Source organism: Cataglyphis hispanica, chromosome 24, assembly GCF_021464435.1.
Source record: "Cataglyphis hispanica isolate Lineage 1 chromosome 24, ULB_Chis1_1.0, whole genome shotgun sequence".
In the NCBI taxonomy this organism is placed as follows: domain Eukaryota; kingdom Metazoa; phylum Arthropoda; class Insecta; order Hymenoptera; family Formicidae; genus Cataglyphis; species Cataglyphis hispanica.
Window position 1 is genome coordinate 3,269,837 of NC_065977.1, and position 16,692 is coordinate 3,286,528.

General features: G+C 32.8%; 1 protein-coding gene across 1 annotated transcript in view; it reads left to right on the plus strand.

Annotated features, from left to right (window-relative positions):
* The window catches only part of LOC126858295 (dynein axonemal heavy chain 12-like), a 114,800-nt gene extending 99,399 nt beyond the window's left edge, over nucleotides 1-15,401 (plus strand). The window contains exons 6-8 of the mRNA XM_050608499.1: nucleotides 11,091-11,258; nucleotides 12,487-12,828; nucleotides 15,336-15,401. Coding sequence (XP_050464456.1) covers nucleotides 11,091-11,258; nucleotides 12,487-12,828; nucleotides 15,336-15,401 — 576 coding nt within the window. The remainder of the gene's footprint in view (nucleotides 1-11,090; nucleotides 11,259-12,486; nucleotides 12,829-15,335) is intronic.
* The last annotated feature ends 1,291 nt before the right edge of the window (nucleotides 15,402-16,692 follow it).

Consider the following 16,692-nt stretch of genomic DNA (forward strand, 5'->3'; position numbering starts at 1 on the left):
CGGAGAATCAATCATCCCGATCCGAAAGTTATAAATACAGGTCATCACGTGAAGGATCGGAATAAAGTATGAAGTGAAAGGATAGTCGTAGTATGTATAAGGGATCAAGAGAAGCTCGAGGCGTTGAATAATACGACAGAATCAGCGTCAACGGAATAGATTCGAGATTTTAATGCGAGAACAGATAAGGAAGATGTACAAGGCGGATGAAAGGAGAAGGAGTCGGGCAAACGTTAACAACAAGGAGAGGAGTTGCTAGGGATAGAAAAATCGGGGTGGACAATATTTAATGGATGCACGAAGGGAGATGTAGAGAGGGAATGGATGTTTACGGGGGGACGTTACGGGGGGATTTGGTAATTCAGTGAGAGATTATGTGTTATGGGACGAAGATGTAAGGATGCAGGTAAGCAGTAAGGTGAAGGTGGGAGATAATATAGACTCCGATTATATCCAATCATAGTTTGGTTAACAGAGGGGGAAGGGAAAAGGTTAGAAAGGAAGGAATGGACGAGTAAAATATGGGTGTGGACGCAAGAGAGTAAGGAAGAGTAAATAAAACCTTAAAATCTGCTCGGTTATCAATTATTAGATGTACGAATCACAGGCAATCATATAAATCGTAGATTATAAGGTAAAAGCTATTACATTTTAGAAAATATTATTGAAAAAATTGTTAAAAATTTTTACTATTTAATATTTCCAGAATTATTCCATTGCACAATTTGAATTTGGGGATCTTGTTGTATATAATATATGTGTAAAATACAAAGATAATACAATTATTATTAATTATACAGAATAATCCATATTAACATACATATAAATAATTAAATTTATATAATTTTTTCATAAAATAGAAATAATGTTTTTGTTTTTATGCAATTAATTTAATAATATAAAAATAATGTTTTCATTCGGTCATAGAATATTAATTTATAAAGATAAACATTTATAAAAATGTGTATTAGTTTTCATTTTCATCATTACGCGATATCTATAGCAATTAGTATGTAGTATGTATGTATCAGGCAGTAAATCGGCTGTACGCGCATACAAAGAGACGCACACGATCGTATCTGTGCGCGGCAGGCTCAATCTTAGTTTGTTGCGTGTGTCTTGTCCATACGCGTAACAAGAAATTACAGCGTGTTCAACGTTATAATACGTTATTACACGTTGAAGTTATGTTTTTGAGTACAATTTTTAATATATAGTGTGTAGGAATACAATGAGACGCAAATATAACGAGAAAAGCTTGTCTCTCTTATTATATTAGTATTTTAAAATAGTAGTTACTGGTACAATAGTTAGTTAGCCAGAGGCGATTCGTGAGCTGGTTGTTTTTTCACACTAATGCGTTTTGCATGTCCGCTTTGGTTAAAAAGTAAATGCCAGAGACGATCAATTTGTGAACTGGTTGTTATTTCACACAAGATGCGATTTGCATGTGTGTAAAATAAATGCCAGAGGCGATCAATTCGTGAGTTGGAGAGGATATATTTGGACAAATATCATATTACGTGTACTTATGTCTTACTAATATATAAACATTCATTTTTGTGGTGAAAAAGTTTATAATATTGAGCTCTCCATCATATCAATATATTAACGATGATAATGATTATCATATTCATAAAGCTTATCACGATGTGCAAAAAAATATCACGAAAAAAATCTCAATGCGAAGATTATCTTTATTGGAGAGACAAAAAAAGTATATGGTTGTGTCTCACAAGAATAGACGATGGAGGGACCTACTATTTATTTTTAATATTCAAAATATTGTAAATTCAATATTCAAAATATTGTAAATTCATTATTCTATCGCGATTAAGATAAATATATAATGTATTGTAAATGTTTTGTAAATTTATACTACAAATACATAAACATTTAAATATACAACAATATATATTTTATACATATATAAAATATATAAAATATATTATATATATATATATATATATATATATATATATATATATAATATATATACATATATATATTTATAACATATATATAACATATAAAACATATATAAAATATATTATATATATGTATACATAAAATAAATATGTATATATAAAAATATGAACACAAATGACCAAATGGTATTTCTCTTAAAAAATATACAGAAGAGTAAACATTATAATGTAAGCAATATTCAAATTGTGTTCAAATGCAATACAGACACACTGTATATTTTATTATCATACGCTTAGATATGTTTGGATATATCTAATGCCAGACGATAAAGCAGTAAAAAGCAGTATATTGTAATATTCTCATTTGAATATATAGAACACAATGCAAAAATTGAGTCTTCTATTATGCATGGTTGAATTAATTTAATACTATCGATAATAACGGAACTACAAATGCCGGTATTATCGGCAAATTTAGTTACGTTTAGATGAGGGCGCTAACCCATCGGAGTTCGCCCATCGCTTAAAGATCTCCTTAAGAAACTTTATAGATAAAACAAAATAAAAAATATCAACAGTAAAAATATTTAATTTAGAAATTATATAAAAATACTTCCGGAGGTTGAGAATTCTTTTCCAAGAATTCATGATTAAGTTCAGGCGTAGGACGTGATTGATATATCTGAATGATATATCTGTGATCCAGAATAAGCAAAATAGTTATATTGATTATTGGGCTGGAAACTGATAAATAAGACAATTGGATGACGAGTCGATAATTCTTATAATTCTAAGTCGCTAAAGATTTTAAAAAACCCCGCACAAAACCTGTGGAAATAGGTTCTCGGCGAATTTGTCTGAAACATTGGAAAAATGTTGGTCATGTCATCCTGATCAAAAGTTCTCATGGCAACAACTCTCTTTAAAGCAATACTTTAGCTCTAAGAGACCTCAAAGATGAATATTTTATCACAGATGACCACCCATTCAGCTTTCAGAATAATGAATATGTGTGTGTGTGTGTGTGTGTGTGTGTGTGTGTGCGTGTGCGTGTGCGTGTGTGTGTATTGCATAACCCATATAACCTAAAAATTGAAGACAAAATCGGTCATTTTCAGGGCCATAATGATGTGCAAAATCCGATCGTGCAATTTCCTTGCGGTGCATATAGGGTAACGCAAATGCCGACGATTCATACTGTTAATACTATTATTCATCAATTCATTGGGTTATTAGGTTATATGGATTATGCAATACACACACACATCCACCCACCCACACGCACACACACACACACACACACACAATCATTATCCTGAAAGCTGAATGGGTGAAGTCATCTGTGATCGCGTGATAAAAATGTCCATCTTTAAGATCTCCTGGAGCTAAAATACTGCTTTAAAGAGAGTTGTTGCCATGAGAACTTTTGATCAAGATGACATGAATAACATTTTCCCAAAGTTTCAGACAAACTCGCCGAGAATCCATTTCCATAGGTTTTGTGCGGGGTGCATTTTTGCTTTGATTTAAGATACTGGTGTTAATTTTTCAATGGACGTAGACATATTTTTAAAAAAGTATTGATAGGATGATCTTCAACTTCCTTAACACTTCTTTTTTCTTTTTTCTTTTTTAACAATTCAAAGCGTTCTTTGAATTTCTTTTTATAATATCAATTACTCGGTCATACAATTTATGTTAAATTTCGAAGTTAAACAAGAACATTTCTTAATTCTTCTATTATCTATAAATATAGACTTGGTACCAGTACGCAAAATAAGTTTAAAATTTTTATGCTAGATACAAGAATTTTCAACTTATTTTGCATATTGGTTGCAAATCTATATTTATAGATAATAAAAAAATTAAGAAAGTTGCAAGTAAATCCCAACACTGATCTATATGTCCTCGTTCCACATTTTGAGTTTCATTATCAATATTCACATCACTCAGATCTCGTTTCATTGATTTAATTTAATTTATTTTATAATTCTTCTTGTTTATCATCAATATTATCTTTTCCTGTGTGTAGTATTCTCATTTTCATCAATTTCATTTATGCATAATAATTATTTTCAATTTCTTTCTGAATATTGGAGATACTCCTATAAAGTCACAAACACACAATATTATTTTTATATGAAAATATTTCATAAGATGTCAAAAATGATTCATAGAGTTTAATTTTAAATAATTAATTATTTTGTTAGTAATTAAAATATTTATATGTAAATAATGCTTACTTTCATTTGTTATTTATTATCCTTAAAAATGAAACGCTATCAGCAAGATATTTGATACATTTTTTCATCTAGCTGATCCTATAGTCTTTTTATTATAATTTTTTTATGTTTAATATATGTCACATATATTTTTCAACGTTTTTTACATTCTTCAACTGCAATAAATTAATCACAAAATAGTTGAAATTATATGATATAAAATTGATTGTATTGATTAAATTTAATAGATTAAAATTTGATAGATTAAAATTTTATTTTTTAATTTTTAGATTCTAGCAACTGGAGAATTATTGATATCATTATTCTTTGCTTTTTGAATCTCATTAGGATATATAAATAGAATTGTCAAAAAAGTATTTCAATTATGTAGTGAAAAACTACCGCTTATATTTTTATCAGCACCTTAAAAAAATAACCTTCAGTTAATAGAAAAAAAATTTTATGAAAAATGGAATTTCCCTAATTGTATCGCAGCGATAAATGGAAAACATATACGTATATTTTGCCCAGGAAGAAGTGGATCGTTATTTTTTAATTACAAAAACTTTTTCTATTGTATTGCTAGCAATAGTTGATGCGAATTATAAATTTCTTATGGACGATATGGATCGTATAGAAAAGAAGGGGATAATGGCATTTTAGAAAAATCAAGTATTAGAAAATTAAAAAGAATGAATTCTATTCTTCTCCAACAAACTTACCCAATACTCAAACTACTTTACTATGTATATGTCATTGTTGCTGATGGAGCTTTCCATTTATCAACACATATATGAAACCATTTACGATAAATGATGCTCATTTAAATGTAAAAAAACTGTGTTTAATTATCGATTTTCACGTGCGAGAAGAGTGTCTGAGAATACTTTTAGATTATTGAGTCAGATGTTTAGAATATTTTATATACCAATAGCACTTAAACTGAAAATTACAGACAATTTAATTATGAGTAGGTAATTGTTCTGAAGAATTAAATTGAAAAAATGACATTTTCCTTTTCTAAAAATCCATCTCGGAGCATGTTGTATTCATAATATGCTTTGAGATGGACTTTTAAAAAAGAAAAATGTCATTTTTTTCAATTTAATTCTTCAGAACAATTATCTATTCAAAATATGATTTCTCTTTGTGCTACTGATGATTTTGCTAATGTTGAAAGATTTGATATTCGAGATGAATTATTTTCATAGTAATGGTTATATCCAATGGTAAATAAAATGCGGAAATAAAATAAACTAATTTAGAGCTCCTGACTAGAATAAACTATTTACATATTGATTGTAATATATGCATATGATTGTAAACTTTATTATTAATCAATCTATATGAATCTTTTAAGATAAAATAATAAAAAAGAATTTATTTATTTATTTTTACCTGGTTGTGTAATGTTATCTACTTTTTCCCACATATTATCCTTCGTATTCTGATCTTTATAATTTTTATCTTGTATTGTATTGTATTTTTTATCTTGGATTGTATAAGCATATATATTTGCTTACCAATTTACCAAGTATAAAATCATTCATTTTTAAATAAACCAAATAATTTTATCAAAAAGTGAAGAAGAATGTTTTGGTGTTACGCGATTAGACTGCTCCAGATGCAGTTGAGTCGCGCATCTCTACAGTCTCTACAAATCGCGTCGCTACAGTCGCAAGAGCAGTACAACTAAAAATGCGATATTCACAACAGATTAATTGTTTTCTTTATAAAGCAGACCACACAGCGATGCGATCGAAGACGCGCGGCTGTAATCGCGCGATTCAAGTATTAAAAATTGCGGTATAAACCATCGACCTTTATACAAAAGAAATACATATTAGAAAAAATACTGTCAATTGAATGTAAATCAAAAGAAATAAAATTACGATGCGAATACATGAGACTCAATAAGAAACATCACGCAACGATGATTCTAACGCGTCGGAATACATTCACCTCATCCATTACCTAAGCCACGAATTTTCTAATTTAACACTATAATTTAGCGAAATTGTTCATACGTCTGTATCAGTTCTTAACAGTAAAATCTTCGCGAACGCGATAGTGGTCTATATGTATAGTATAAAGGATGTCTCAGAATTAGATTAACAAACTTTATGTGGTTATAAAAGTCAAAATAAGCCAATTTTGCCAACAAATCCGTGTCCGCAATTGAACCATTTTGGCACTAAAGAAACAAAGATGATAATTATTTACTTTTAGAGAAGCACCTCAGAACCACTTTGACCTTGACGTATGTTGTTATGGCTCTGACAACATTCAAAAGGTTTCAGCCGTCGGTCAGTATTCATTAAAAAGTTTTTAATAAAAAAAAAGTGGCTATCACAATTCGTTCAAAAAATATGAAGCATTGATATAAGTAAAAGCATAAATTTTAGTTTTGAATCAAAAATAGGTTTAGATTAAGTTATATTTTCCGGAAGTGGAGTCCCCTCGTAGGAGGGAGAAAAGAGATCTATTATGTCTACATATATTTACGAAGCGAGATAAATGAAAATAAATACTTTTGATAAATATGCATAAAGTGGCCAACCTCACATGATCTTGATCTTGACATATGTTGTCAAGATTATTGTTCTAAGTAACCTTGAGCTTGAAATAAGTGACAATCCGTTAAAAATGTTATGTAAAACGCAAAGCAAGGTTCAACGCAAACGTACGTTTCTAGTTTTTTGATAGTGGAGTCCCCCCGCAGGGCGGAACATACTGCACCCACGCATATACATTTTAATGCAAAAAGAGGTTCCACATGGGGTTACTTTCCATGCGAAGTGAGGTTTCATATAGGTTTATATATTTTGGAGAATATGCGAGAATATGTCCTTAAACATATGAGGTCCTAGCGTACATGAAAGCACGATTATGATAACTACGATTCCCTATTTGAAGTCATTTCTGAAGGCATTTTTGACGAAGAACACGGGAAAAATAGTAAAAAAAGATTTTTGAGCAATGTTTTTCGAGATATGCGATTTTAAAGTTTCACAGTTTTAATGCTTTTTCTGTTATAAAATAAGGAAAAATAAAGTTTGTTTACGTTGCATTTATGTAAAACAGATGTGAAAAAAGTGTCTGTTTACATTCCCAAGGACAAAACTCCTTGAGTTTTTTCACTTTCCACACAAATTGAGGTTCAACTCAAATTTTTGTATTGATAAGTGATAGATTTATTAATAACTTCAGCTAAAAACAAGAAATGGACTTGGTTTACATAAATTCTTTAAAACACGGTATATCAACCATTCCACATTCATACCTCATACCTTTATAAATATATTATTGTTTATCTCCTCCCATCGCTTCTTATCCTATATTACTTTATCCTTTACGCTTCTTATTCTATTTTCCTATCTTACTTACATCTACATTATCCTTCGTCACTATATTATCGTATAATTATTTCACATTTCTTTGCCTTTACAAACAAATAATCCTCGTTCTTATAATCAAATACACAGAAATACCTTTCCTTATTATCTTATATTACTTTAACCTCTATACTTCTTTTTCCTTCCTTCACATTTTATTCTATATCTTCCCTTCGCCTTTTATTCTATATTATTATTTCATATAACTTTATCCTTCTTCATTATTTTATCCTATAATTATTTCACTATCTTATCCTATAATTATTTCTTTACCTTTACAATCACATAATTCTTGCTCTTATATTAAATACACAAAAATTCCTTATTATCCTATATTACTTTATCCTCTACACTTCTTATCCTATGTTACTGTATGTATTTCACATACCATTACATAAATTACTTATACAACTGACGCAGAGACGAAATATACAAGGACGGACATAATAATATTATTTTTATGTATCCAAAATTTATGTGTTGTATCAAATCCCAGCCATTTCACAAACCTTGTTGCTCTTTTTGCGTATCACCTTTTCCACAAGATATACGTCAGGATGTATCACTTAACTTTTAATAAAACGTGCGTATAAACATAACCTCACTTATTATTCCTCCTCTCTTCTCTTTCCTTATCTATTATGATCTCTCTTATCCTTTTAACTTCTTTACTACTCAAATCATTTATTGACGATCATCTTAAACATAATTTATCTTTCTTTATACTTGCCTTCCTTACCGGCATTCTTTCGTTGTCTGGTTTCCTCGCCATCCTAACCTCAATCCTTTGTCGTCTTTACCTCTAAAAAACGCCCTATTTATTATACTTTTGTTCTTCTCTTCAATCACTTTTTCCTTACTATCTATTCTCTTCTTTTACCTAACCTACGATCCTGCCCACACAATTATTTATATAATTATACATATATATATATATATATATATATATATATATATATAATTATTATACAATTAATATTTACTAAAAAATCACCTCACACTCCATGCATACGTCCGTTCACTCTCACGCCATCTAACCAAATCTTTGTATTGATAAGTGTTATTTATTTAAATTTTTGATAAATATAAAGTGGAAAATTGTGTAACCCATGTGGAATGTCATTTTGCATTAAATATATGCGTTGAACAGTGTGTTCTATCCCCTTCTACGAGAGGGCTCTACTATCAAAAAATTAAACACATAGGTTTGCAATGACCCTTGCTTTGCGTGGAAAGTGGAAAAACTCAAAGAATTTTATCTCTGAAAATGTAAACACTTTTTCCATCTTTGCTTTACACAAATACAATGTAAACAAACTTTATTTTTCTTTATTTTATGACAGAAAATGTATTAAAACTGTGAAACTTTAAAATCGCATATCTTGGAAACTGTAGGTCGAAAATTTTTTTTACTATTTTTCCCATGTTTTTCGTCAAAAATGCCTTCAGAAACAACTTTTCAAATAAGGGATCGTAATTATCGTAATCACCCCCACATAAGATTCAAAGATTTGCCCTCGCGCAAAACTCTCACACGTTTATCACTCGTATTTTATCCCTAGTTTTTACGGAAACTTATTGTCTGTATTTTGATCTTTAGAAGATCGTCTTTAAGTATATTGCTGAGTTGTTGTTGAACGATAATGGCAGTCAAATTGTAAGTTGGAGCGAATTATCAAGCTGTGTGAACGCGTTTTTGAAAGCTCCGTGCGATTATTTCTTTATGAGTATATTTCTTGTTTGTGCGTGTGTCACAGTAAAGTTCAATATTAAAGTTCCTTTTATTCTTTAATATAAAATAGAAATTGATTTGTAACGGTCGGTTTTTCTTGAGCGCGGTTGCGGGATAACTCGATCGGGATCAGGGCTCGGAAGGATAGCAAGCACGAAATGCGAGTGTTTGTGTAAATAAATAGTGTCTTTATTCAAATGGTCAGAATGGTGGTTTACAATGTGTATGATCGTGCGCGAATGAATGCGTGGGCGGGTGTGTGTATGCGAATGTGTAAGTGTGTATGTGAGCGGCGCGGGCAGGTGCCCGTGCGAGATTCCGCGTGATATAAACGACATGGTACAAACGGCCTGTATCGGCGTGTGCATATGCACCTCGTGCATCTGCGGTCGGGTGCGTGACGAACTCGGATGCACGCTTAAAATGCACCCGCGGACGGTGCGCTTACGCGGCGGATCGAGCGCAGTGCGCGAGAATCGATGTTCGCGATCCATAGGTGGTGTCACCCGTCGGATAGATAGCGCGATGGCGCGCGGTAATATCTCCGTGAGGGGCGGGAGCCTCGCGGCTTGGCGAATCGTGCGCTGATAATTTCGGCGCGTAAGACGGTCTTACGGCCCTCGGCGTGCGGTTTTAGTCGCCGTAATAATGGCGAGGTCGGCTTGTGACGGCTCGCGAGATACTTCGCGATGATCTGGATCAGCGGGAGCAGTTCGCGGTCGGAATAGGAGCGTCCGCCAGACGGGAATATCCGTCGGTGGCGGGTAAATTCCCACTGCTAGAAATATTGCCGGACGATCGGAGGTTCTGTTAGAAACGCTTTGCTTGCGGGATGCTGGGAAAGCCCAGCAGAGGCGGAGTACTCCCAACCTCGATCTCGCTTTTCAAGCGTGCGGATTCTTCAGGATGCTCTGAGCATCCATACTGACTTCGGAGCGGCGGAGAAGAATCTGTCTTTTTACCGGGTGGAGCGCTTATTTATATCCGTTGTCAGCGGTATCGCGTCGGCGCGATAATTGTTTATTAAACAATTCGATTGAGCCCGTTCGCGGCTCGGGAATATTCGGAAACGGTCGGAGCGGTTTCCCGAGCGCGCGACTCGTGCTCCGGTACGGTATGTCGAACCGATGGTATAAATGTAAATATAAACAAATATTTAGGCGCGCTCAACGATTTTGATATAATGGGGCGCATAGCACCTTCGCTCTACGGTCCCGTGACTGCTGGGCGTGGGACGGCGGTCTTTTACGCGCGCTGGCCCGACTGATGGTCGTCGGACGGCGGCGTCCGGCGGGTAGACGGCCGGGTAACGATGTACGCATTACAGATTATTAAAAACCATACAGTTTAAATTATTCGATCATTAAAGAATTTCAAACAGGCAAAAGACCTCATCTAATAAACATTGCTTATTGCAGTTATATTACTGCATTAACGACAAATACATTGTTTGTCATTTACAATGTGATATACGAATGCCAATTGTGTTCAAGATTATTTTTATATTACAATAATGTTTTGTTACATTACTATTGTTACGTAAAATAATAGTTGATTAAAATAATAAGTATAATATGATATTACAAGTTTATTTCATGTACAAAACTTTATTATATTATTTTTACTTCTACGTAATATTAGTGCAATAAGCAATGTTTATTAGGTGAGACTTTTTTGAAATCTGTGATTCTTTGAAGACTGTTTGAAATCTTTTAGTGATCAAATAAATTATATGATTTTTAATAATCAATTTTTATTTTATATTAATTGAATACTTAATTTGTTTCAATATATATTCCAAATTTCTTTTCAGGGAATAGTATCAGATCTTTTTCCGGGATTAATTCTACCTTCACCGGACTACACAGCGCTTTTTTCCGCAGTAAATGATATTGCTAAAAAAAAAAATATTCAACCAGTAAGCGTGTTTTTATTGAAAATTGTGCAAACATACGAAATGATGATGGTCCGTCATGGCTTCATGCTAGTGAGTAATTGTAAAAGTGATGATAAAAATGATTCATAATATACATACTCTCTCAGGATGCTTTCGGGTTAAATGGCCAAACTTGAAATATGAATGTAGGACTCAAAACAAAAATAATTTTTCTTTGAAAGTATATTTGTCTCAGAGATAATGACTTCTTAAGTTACAGAACTATAGGAATAAGTAATATCGAAATAATCTACCTTTACCTTTTTTATTGCTTTATAATAATTAAAATCTAATTATTAAATGTTTTGTTCAAAATGGCCTCCAACACAGAGATAAGCATTGTATCTATCGATGAGAGAACAAGCGACTGAAATTATGCATCTGTAATTTTTTCGCACACTTACATTATTCTCCGTTTTAATGATTGTTAATTTTATTTTAGCTTTGTTTACAGTGCAAACACAAGCCTATTAATAGTTTTTCATTTTTAAAAGAAAAGTCATTTCAATATTATTCATTCCTATAATTTTATAACTTAAGTCAATATTTCTTGAACAAAATGTTTGTGAGCATTTCCAGAGAAAAATTATTTTTGAGGTTTTAAATTCATGTTTCATGTTTGGCCGTTTAATCTAGGAGTATCATATATATATATATATATATATATATATATATATATATATATATATACAATATATATATATACAAGTCCCATAATACCATATCAACTCTCATATGAACCGTAGAGCAAGTGAAACTGAGAAAAAAAGTTCTTTACCATTTTTTTCTATAATGTTTAATAAAGAAATTATTATTGAATAAAGTCTGGTCAATCAGTATCGATTTTTAGCCGGACACACATCAGTGAGCCACGCATCTATGCGCCAACGTAACAGCTGAACGCTTTCGCACACTACCAGGCGCACAGTTCATCAATGTGCGCTTGGCTAAGGATTGGCGAAGATAGGCCAAAATGTACTCAATAATAACTCCTTTATTAAGCGTTAATAGAAAAACATAGTAATGGACTTTTCTTCTCGGTTTCACTTGCTCTACCTGTCCATGAGAGATGATATGATTATTATGGGACATCCTGTATATATACACACACGCACACACACACACACACGCACGCACGCACATATAATATATATATATATATATATATATATATATATATATATATATAATGTGCGTGCGTGCGTGCGTGCGTGCGTGCGTGCGTGCGTGCGTGCGTGTATTTATATTTATTAATTAAATATTGTGATAAAACATGTTGGTCGGAGATCCATTTGGAGGCAAGACTACTGCTCTTCACACTTTGGCCGATGCTCTGACATTGATGTACGAACGTAATGATGAAAACAGCGCGCCGACTACATACTTCGTTCTGAATCCTAAAGCTATTACTTTGGGTCAGTTGTATGGTTATTTTGACCCAGTGTCCTCTGAATGGACCGATGGAGTGTGTGCTTACATTTTTCGAAAGTTCGTTTCGGATAATTCATTTGAAAGGAAATGGATTATCTTTGATGGGCCAGTAGACGCCACATGGATCGAAAGTCTGAATACAGTGCTCGATGATAATCGCAAACTTTGTCTCACGTCTGGCGAAGTAAGTAAAACTTTTTGCATCCTATACGGTGCTGGTGGCCTTGCCTAAATCTTTCTATTAATTTTGTTAACTTTTTGGAACCTTTAAATATTTATATTGTTTTAAAACTTTTTTTCATTTTTTGAAATATTTATACATATAGTAAATACTAAAAAATATTAATAATTTTGATAAAAAAGGGATAATTCCGTTAGCCTATATTTCCGAATGTCAACATCTTTGTTTGCCTGCAACATTTTGTCGACAATTTTGTTTGCTGACAATCTTGATTATTCATAGAGCAATAGAGCAATTGCGCAGTATTATTATACATATGTAATAATTAAAAATAAAAACGTACATATGCAAATTGTACATTTGATAGCATTGCACAGATTGCACACATATATATTGCACATATCACCATATTTCACACATAAAATAAAAAATATTGGATTAATATTTAGCACATGAAGTTATTGCACAAATATACAGAGTGGCCCACATAACTCTTAACAGCTCGATGTTTAAGAAACTATGCTAACGATTAAGACCTTGAACGATTAAGATCTTGAATTATAAGGGTCTGATAAAAAGCTTTTAAACATGAAAGGAAATTAGTTTATAAATTCTGGTTGCAGAGATGAAGCGAGAGATTATCTTTAAAATGATAATATAAAATTATTATATTTTTTAATTTTACGAAAGAAAACAACTTAGTTTTATTCAAAATATTTTTTTATCAGTCTATGAAAAAATATAACGCTTTGAAGTTTCGACTTATAATTACTTGTAGTCCTCAGGAATAATCTGTGGCGTGACATGTTTGATCATCCGTCACAAGGAAAAAATAGTCCGTGAACGGTCGCGCGAGCCTCCCTTCTCCCATTTTAGGAAAAGAAAAAGCGGTTTAAGTGCAAGTTCAGACGCGATCCCACAATTTTATTCTTATTTTTGGTGTTATTTTAAGAGATTTAGCGTAATATCGATGAGCAGCAGAAGTGAATGACGAGATCTCATCTGTGGATACCAAGGTGCACGAGAGGTTAGCCTTGAAGTGGCCTTATAATTACTTATAAATTAATGCGTTGTGGCGTGTTTCCTATAGGTCTTTCATTTATCACTATTCGATAAATCAATGTGAAAAACGATGATCTGAAATTAATTCACTCTTGCGAAGCGAATTGCGCAGCCGAAGTTGAGATGGATCTCATCGTGCTAAATAAAGCTGCTAATTCCAAATTGTGGTTCAATTGTGGTTTTTCCGAATTTTTGTCGTATTTTTATATTTTGAGATTAAACAGCCACATGGTCGAATCTTCTTATATCATGTAAGTACCTCTTTTAGAAATCTTGCCGCTGACAGTCATTTTTATATCTGTATCGCTATCGTTTTATACTTTATTTTTGTCTTGTAACGAGTCTCATATCTCGCGGAAATTTCGCGTTCTGCATATATCTCCTACGTTGTGAGAATCTCTATGCCATGAATGCATTTTATTGTCTACATATTTCTGTCATTTGTAATTATTGTAATATTTTCTGAGCTTATCAAAATTATAAAGTTTGTACATTACATATATTTTCAAAATTTCAAATAATTATGTTATGATAGTAGCGTGCTTAGATGTCAGTAATGATATAAGATTCTAATGCAAGTCCTCTGAGAAAAAGTGCGGGAGGGCAGTGAGGAATCCCGTGAGAGATATGATGTCACCGTGACGCGACCGGCGAGGGGTTCATAAAATAGACAAGAATAATGCTCGTATGCATGTGGAAAAAAATGGCGCGAAGTATAATATTCGCAATGCGAAGATGCAACAAGGATAGTGTTCGCAAGCACGTTAAAGAGAGATAGAGCAATGTATAGCATTCGCAATGTGTAGGAGAGGAATAGATCGCTTAACAGCTTCTCAATGAATCTAATTGTAGTTATCCAGGTATTTTGAAATCGATTAACCGCATAAGCTATATCCGGACGTGATATTATTGTGAGAAACATCAACGAACCTCGCTTAGCGATATGGAATATTATAAAATTATATTAAATTATTATATTAAATTATTTACTATACTAATTATATTATATTAAATTATTTACTATCTCGTTATCGGATTTTATTGAACTGCATGAAGGTCTGAAAAAATATCACTGCTTTTGCATCAACAATTTGAAATTTTTCAAGATTTTATCAGCATATTCATTCTGATGCAAGAACATTGATTTTTCTTTTTGGTTTCCCTCGATTTGAAGTCCTACAAATTTACTAGAGTCTTTTAACATTATTTCGAATGCTCCTTTTAAGAAAATAACTATCTTTTCAAGCACGATTTTGAAGCAACAAAGCTATCGTTGACAAACAAAGCTAAATATACATTTGAACCTTCAACACCTTATAGATACACAGATCTGTCGGATTATTCTAAACTAAACTTCTTTATGAAATCGTTGAATTTTCGATTCCAAAACCTAGAAACTTGTTTTAGGTATAGCGACTTGTTTAGTCGACATATTGTCATTTTCACAGTCTTCTCTTTCGGTGACCAAGCCCTATGGGATTTTCATGAAAACTTCCGCTTCTAGCTCGCCGTAAAGGAATGTCGTACAGACATCAAATTGTATCAGTTCGAGATCTTGAGCAACCCGAGTTAAGAACATCCTGAGTGAGTCATATCTCACTACTGGAGAAAACATGGAAGTTGATCCCTTGTTTTTGAAGAAACTCTGTTGCATAACCGCCCTTTGTATCGTGCAGTTCCCTTTGATTTCCCATGAATTAGTTTAAATACCCATTTATAATTTATGAGTTTTATAGTCTTTTTTTACCAGTGTTTTATGAGTTTTATAATCTTTTTTTTACCAGTGTCCAAGTATTGTTTTTCTTGTGAGTATGTAATTCTCTTTGATCGCTGCCATACACTCTGCATCTTCTGATCTTTTTACAACCTTTTCATACGTTTCATGTCTTGTACTCAACAAAATCTACTTCCACTTCATATCTTCGTGGCATCTCCGCAGATTTGCACAATTTCTGAGCTGACATTGAACCAAAGTCTCTGCTTGTTTTATATCTTGCTCTATCCCTTTCTTCTTGCTAAACGAAAAGTTCATTATTCTCACCGCCAGACTCATCGTCATTGTTGTCATCTATTTCGATAGCTTCCTCGCTGTTTCGTATAATTTTTGGTAGGACATGTACTCCTTCTTCAGGACTTTTCATACTGAGACTCACCGCTTAATGATTCGTCGAATATCACATCTCTGGATACAGACTTTGATGCAAGATCATAGAGTCTATAATTCGACGATTCAGCCTGATATCCCACCAGGATCATTTTCTTAGACTAGTCTTTGAGTTTCTTTCTTGATTGCTTAGGTACGTGTTTGTAGGCTACTGATCCAAAAATTTTCACATGCCGCAAATCTGGTTTCCTTCTAGTCCATGCTTCGTATGCAGTTTTGATGTTTTTCCGATTTGAGCGTATGGTTCTATTTAGCAAATACACCACCGTATTGACTATTTCAGCCCACAGATTTTCCGGAAGTTCTTTCGCTCTTAATATCATCCGAGTACTCGAAAATTATTCGATTCGTTCTCTTTTGCCATTTTGTTGAAGAATGTGTGGAGCTGTTTTCCATGATTATTCCACCTTCTGCCAGATATTCTTCCATTTTCGCATTCTTATATTCGTCACCATTGTCTGACCTCACAGTTTTTATTTTGCTACCGAACTTGTTCGCTACTACACTTTCATACAGTTTGAATTTATCAAGAATGTCACCTTTGTGCTTCAAAAAGTACACATAACAAAATCCTGAGGCATCATCAATAAACGTAACATAGTAATATCACCAAGCGACTCGCTCTGCATTTTCCCGTACAC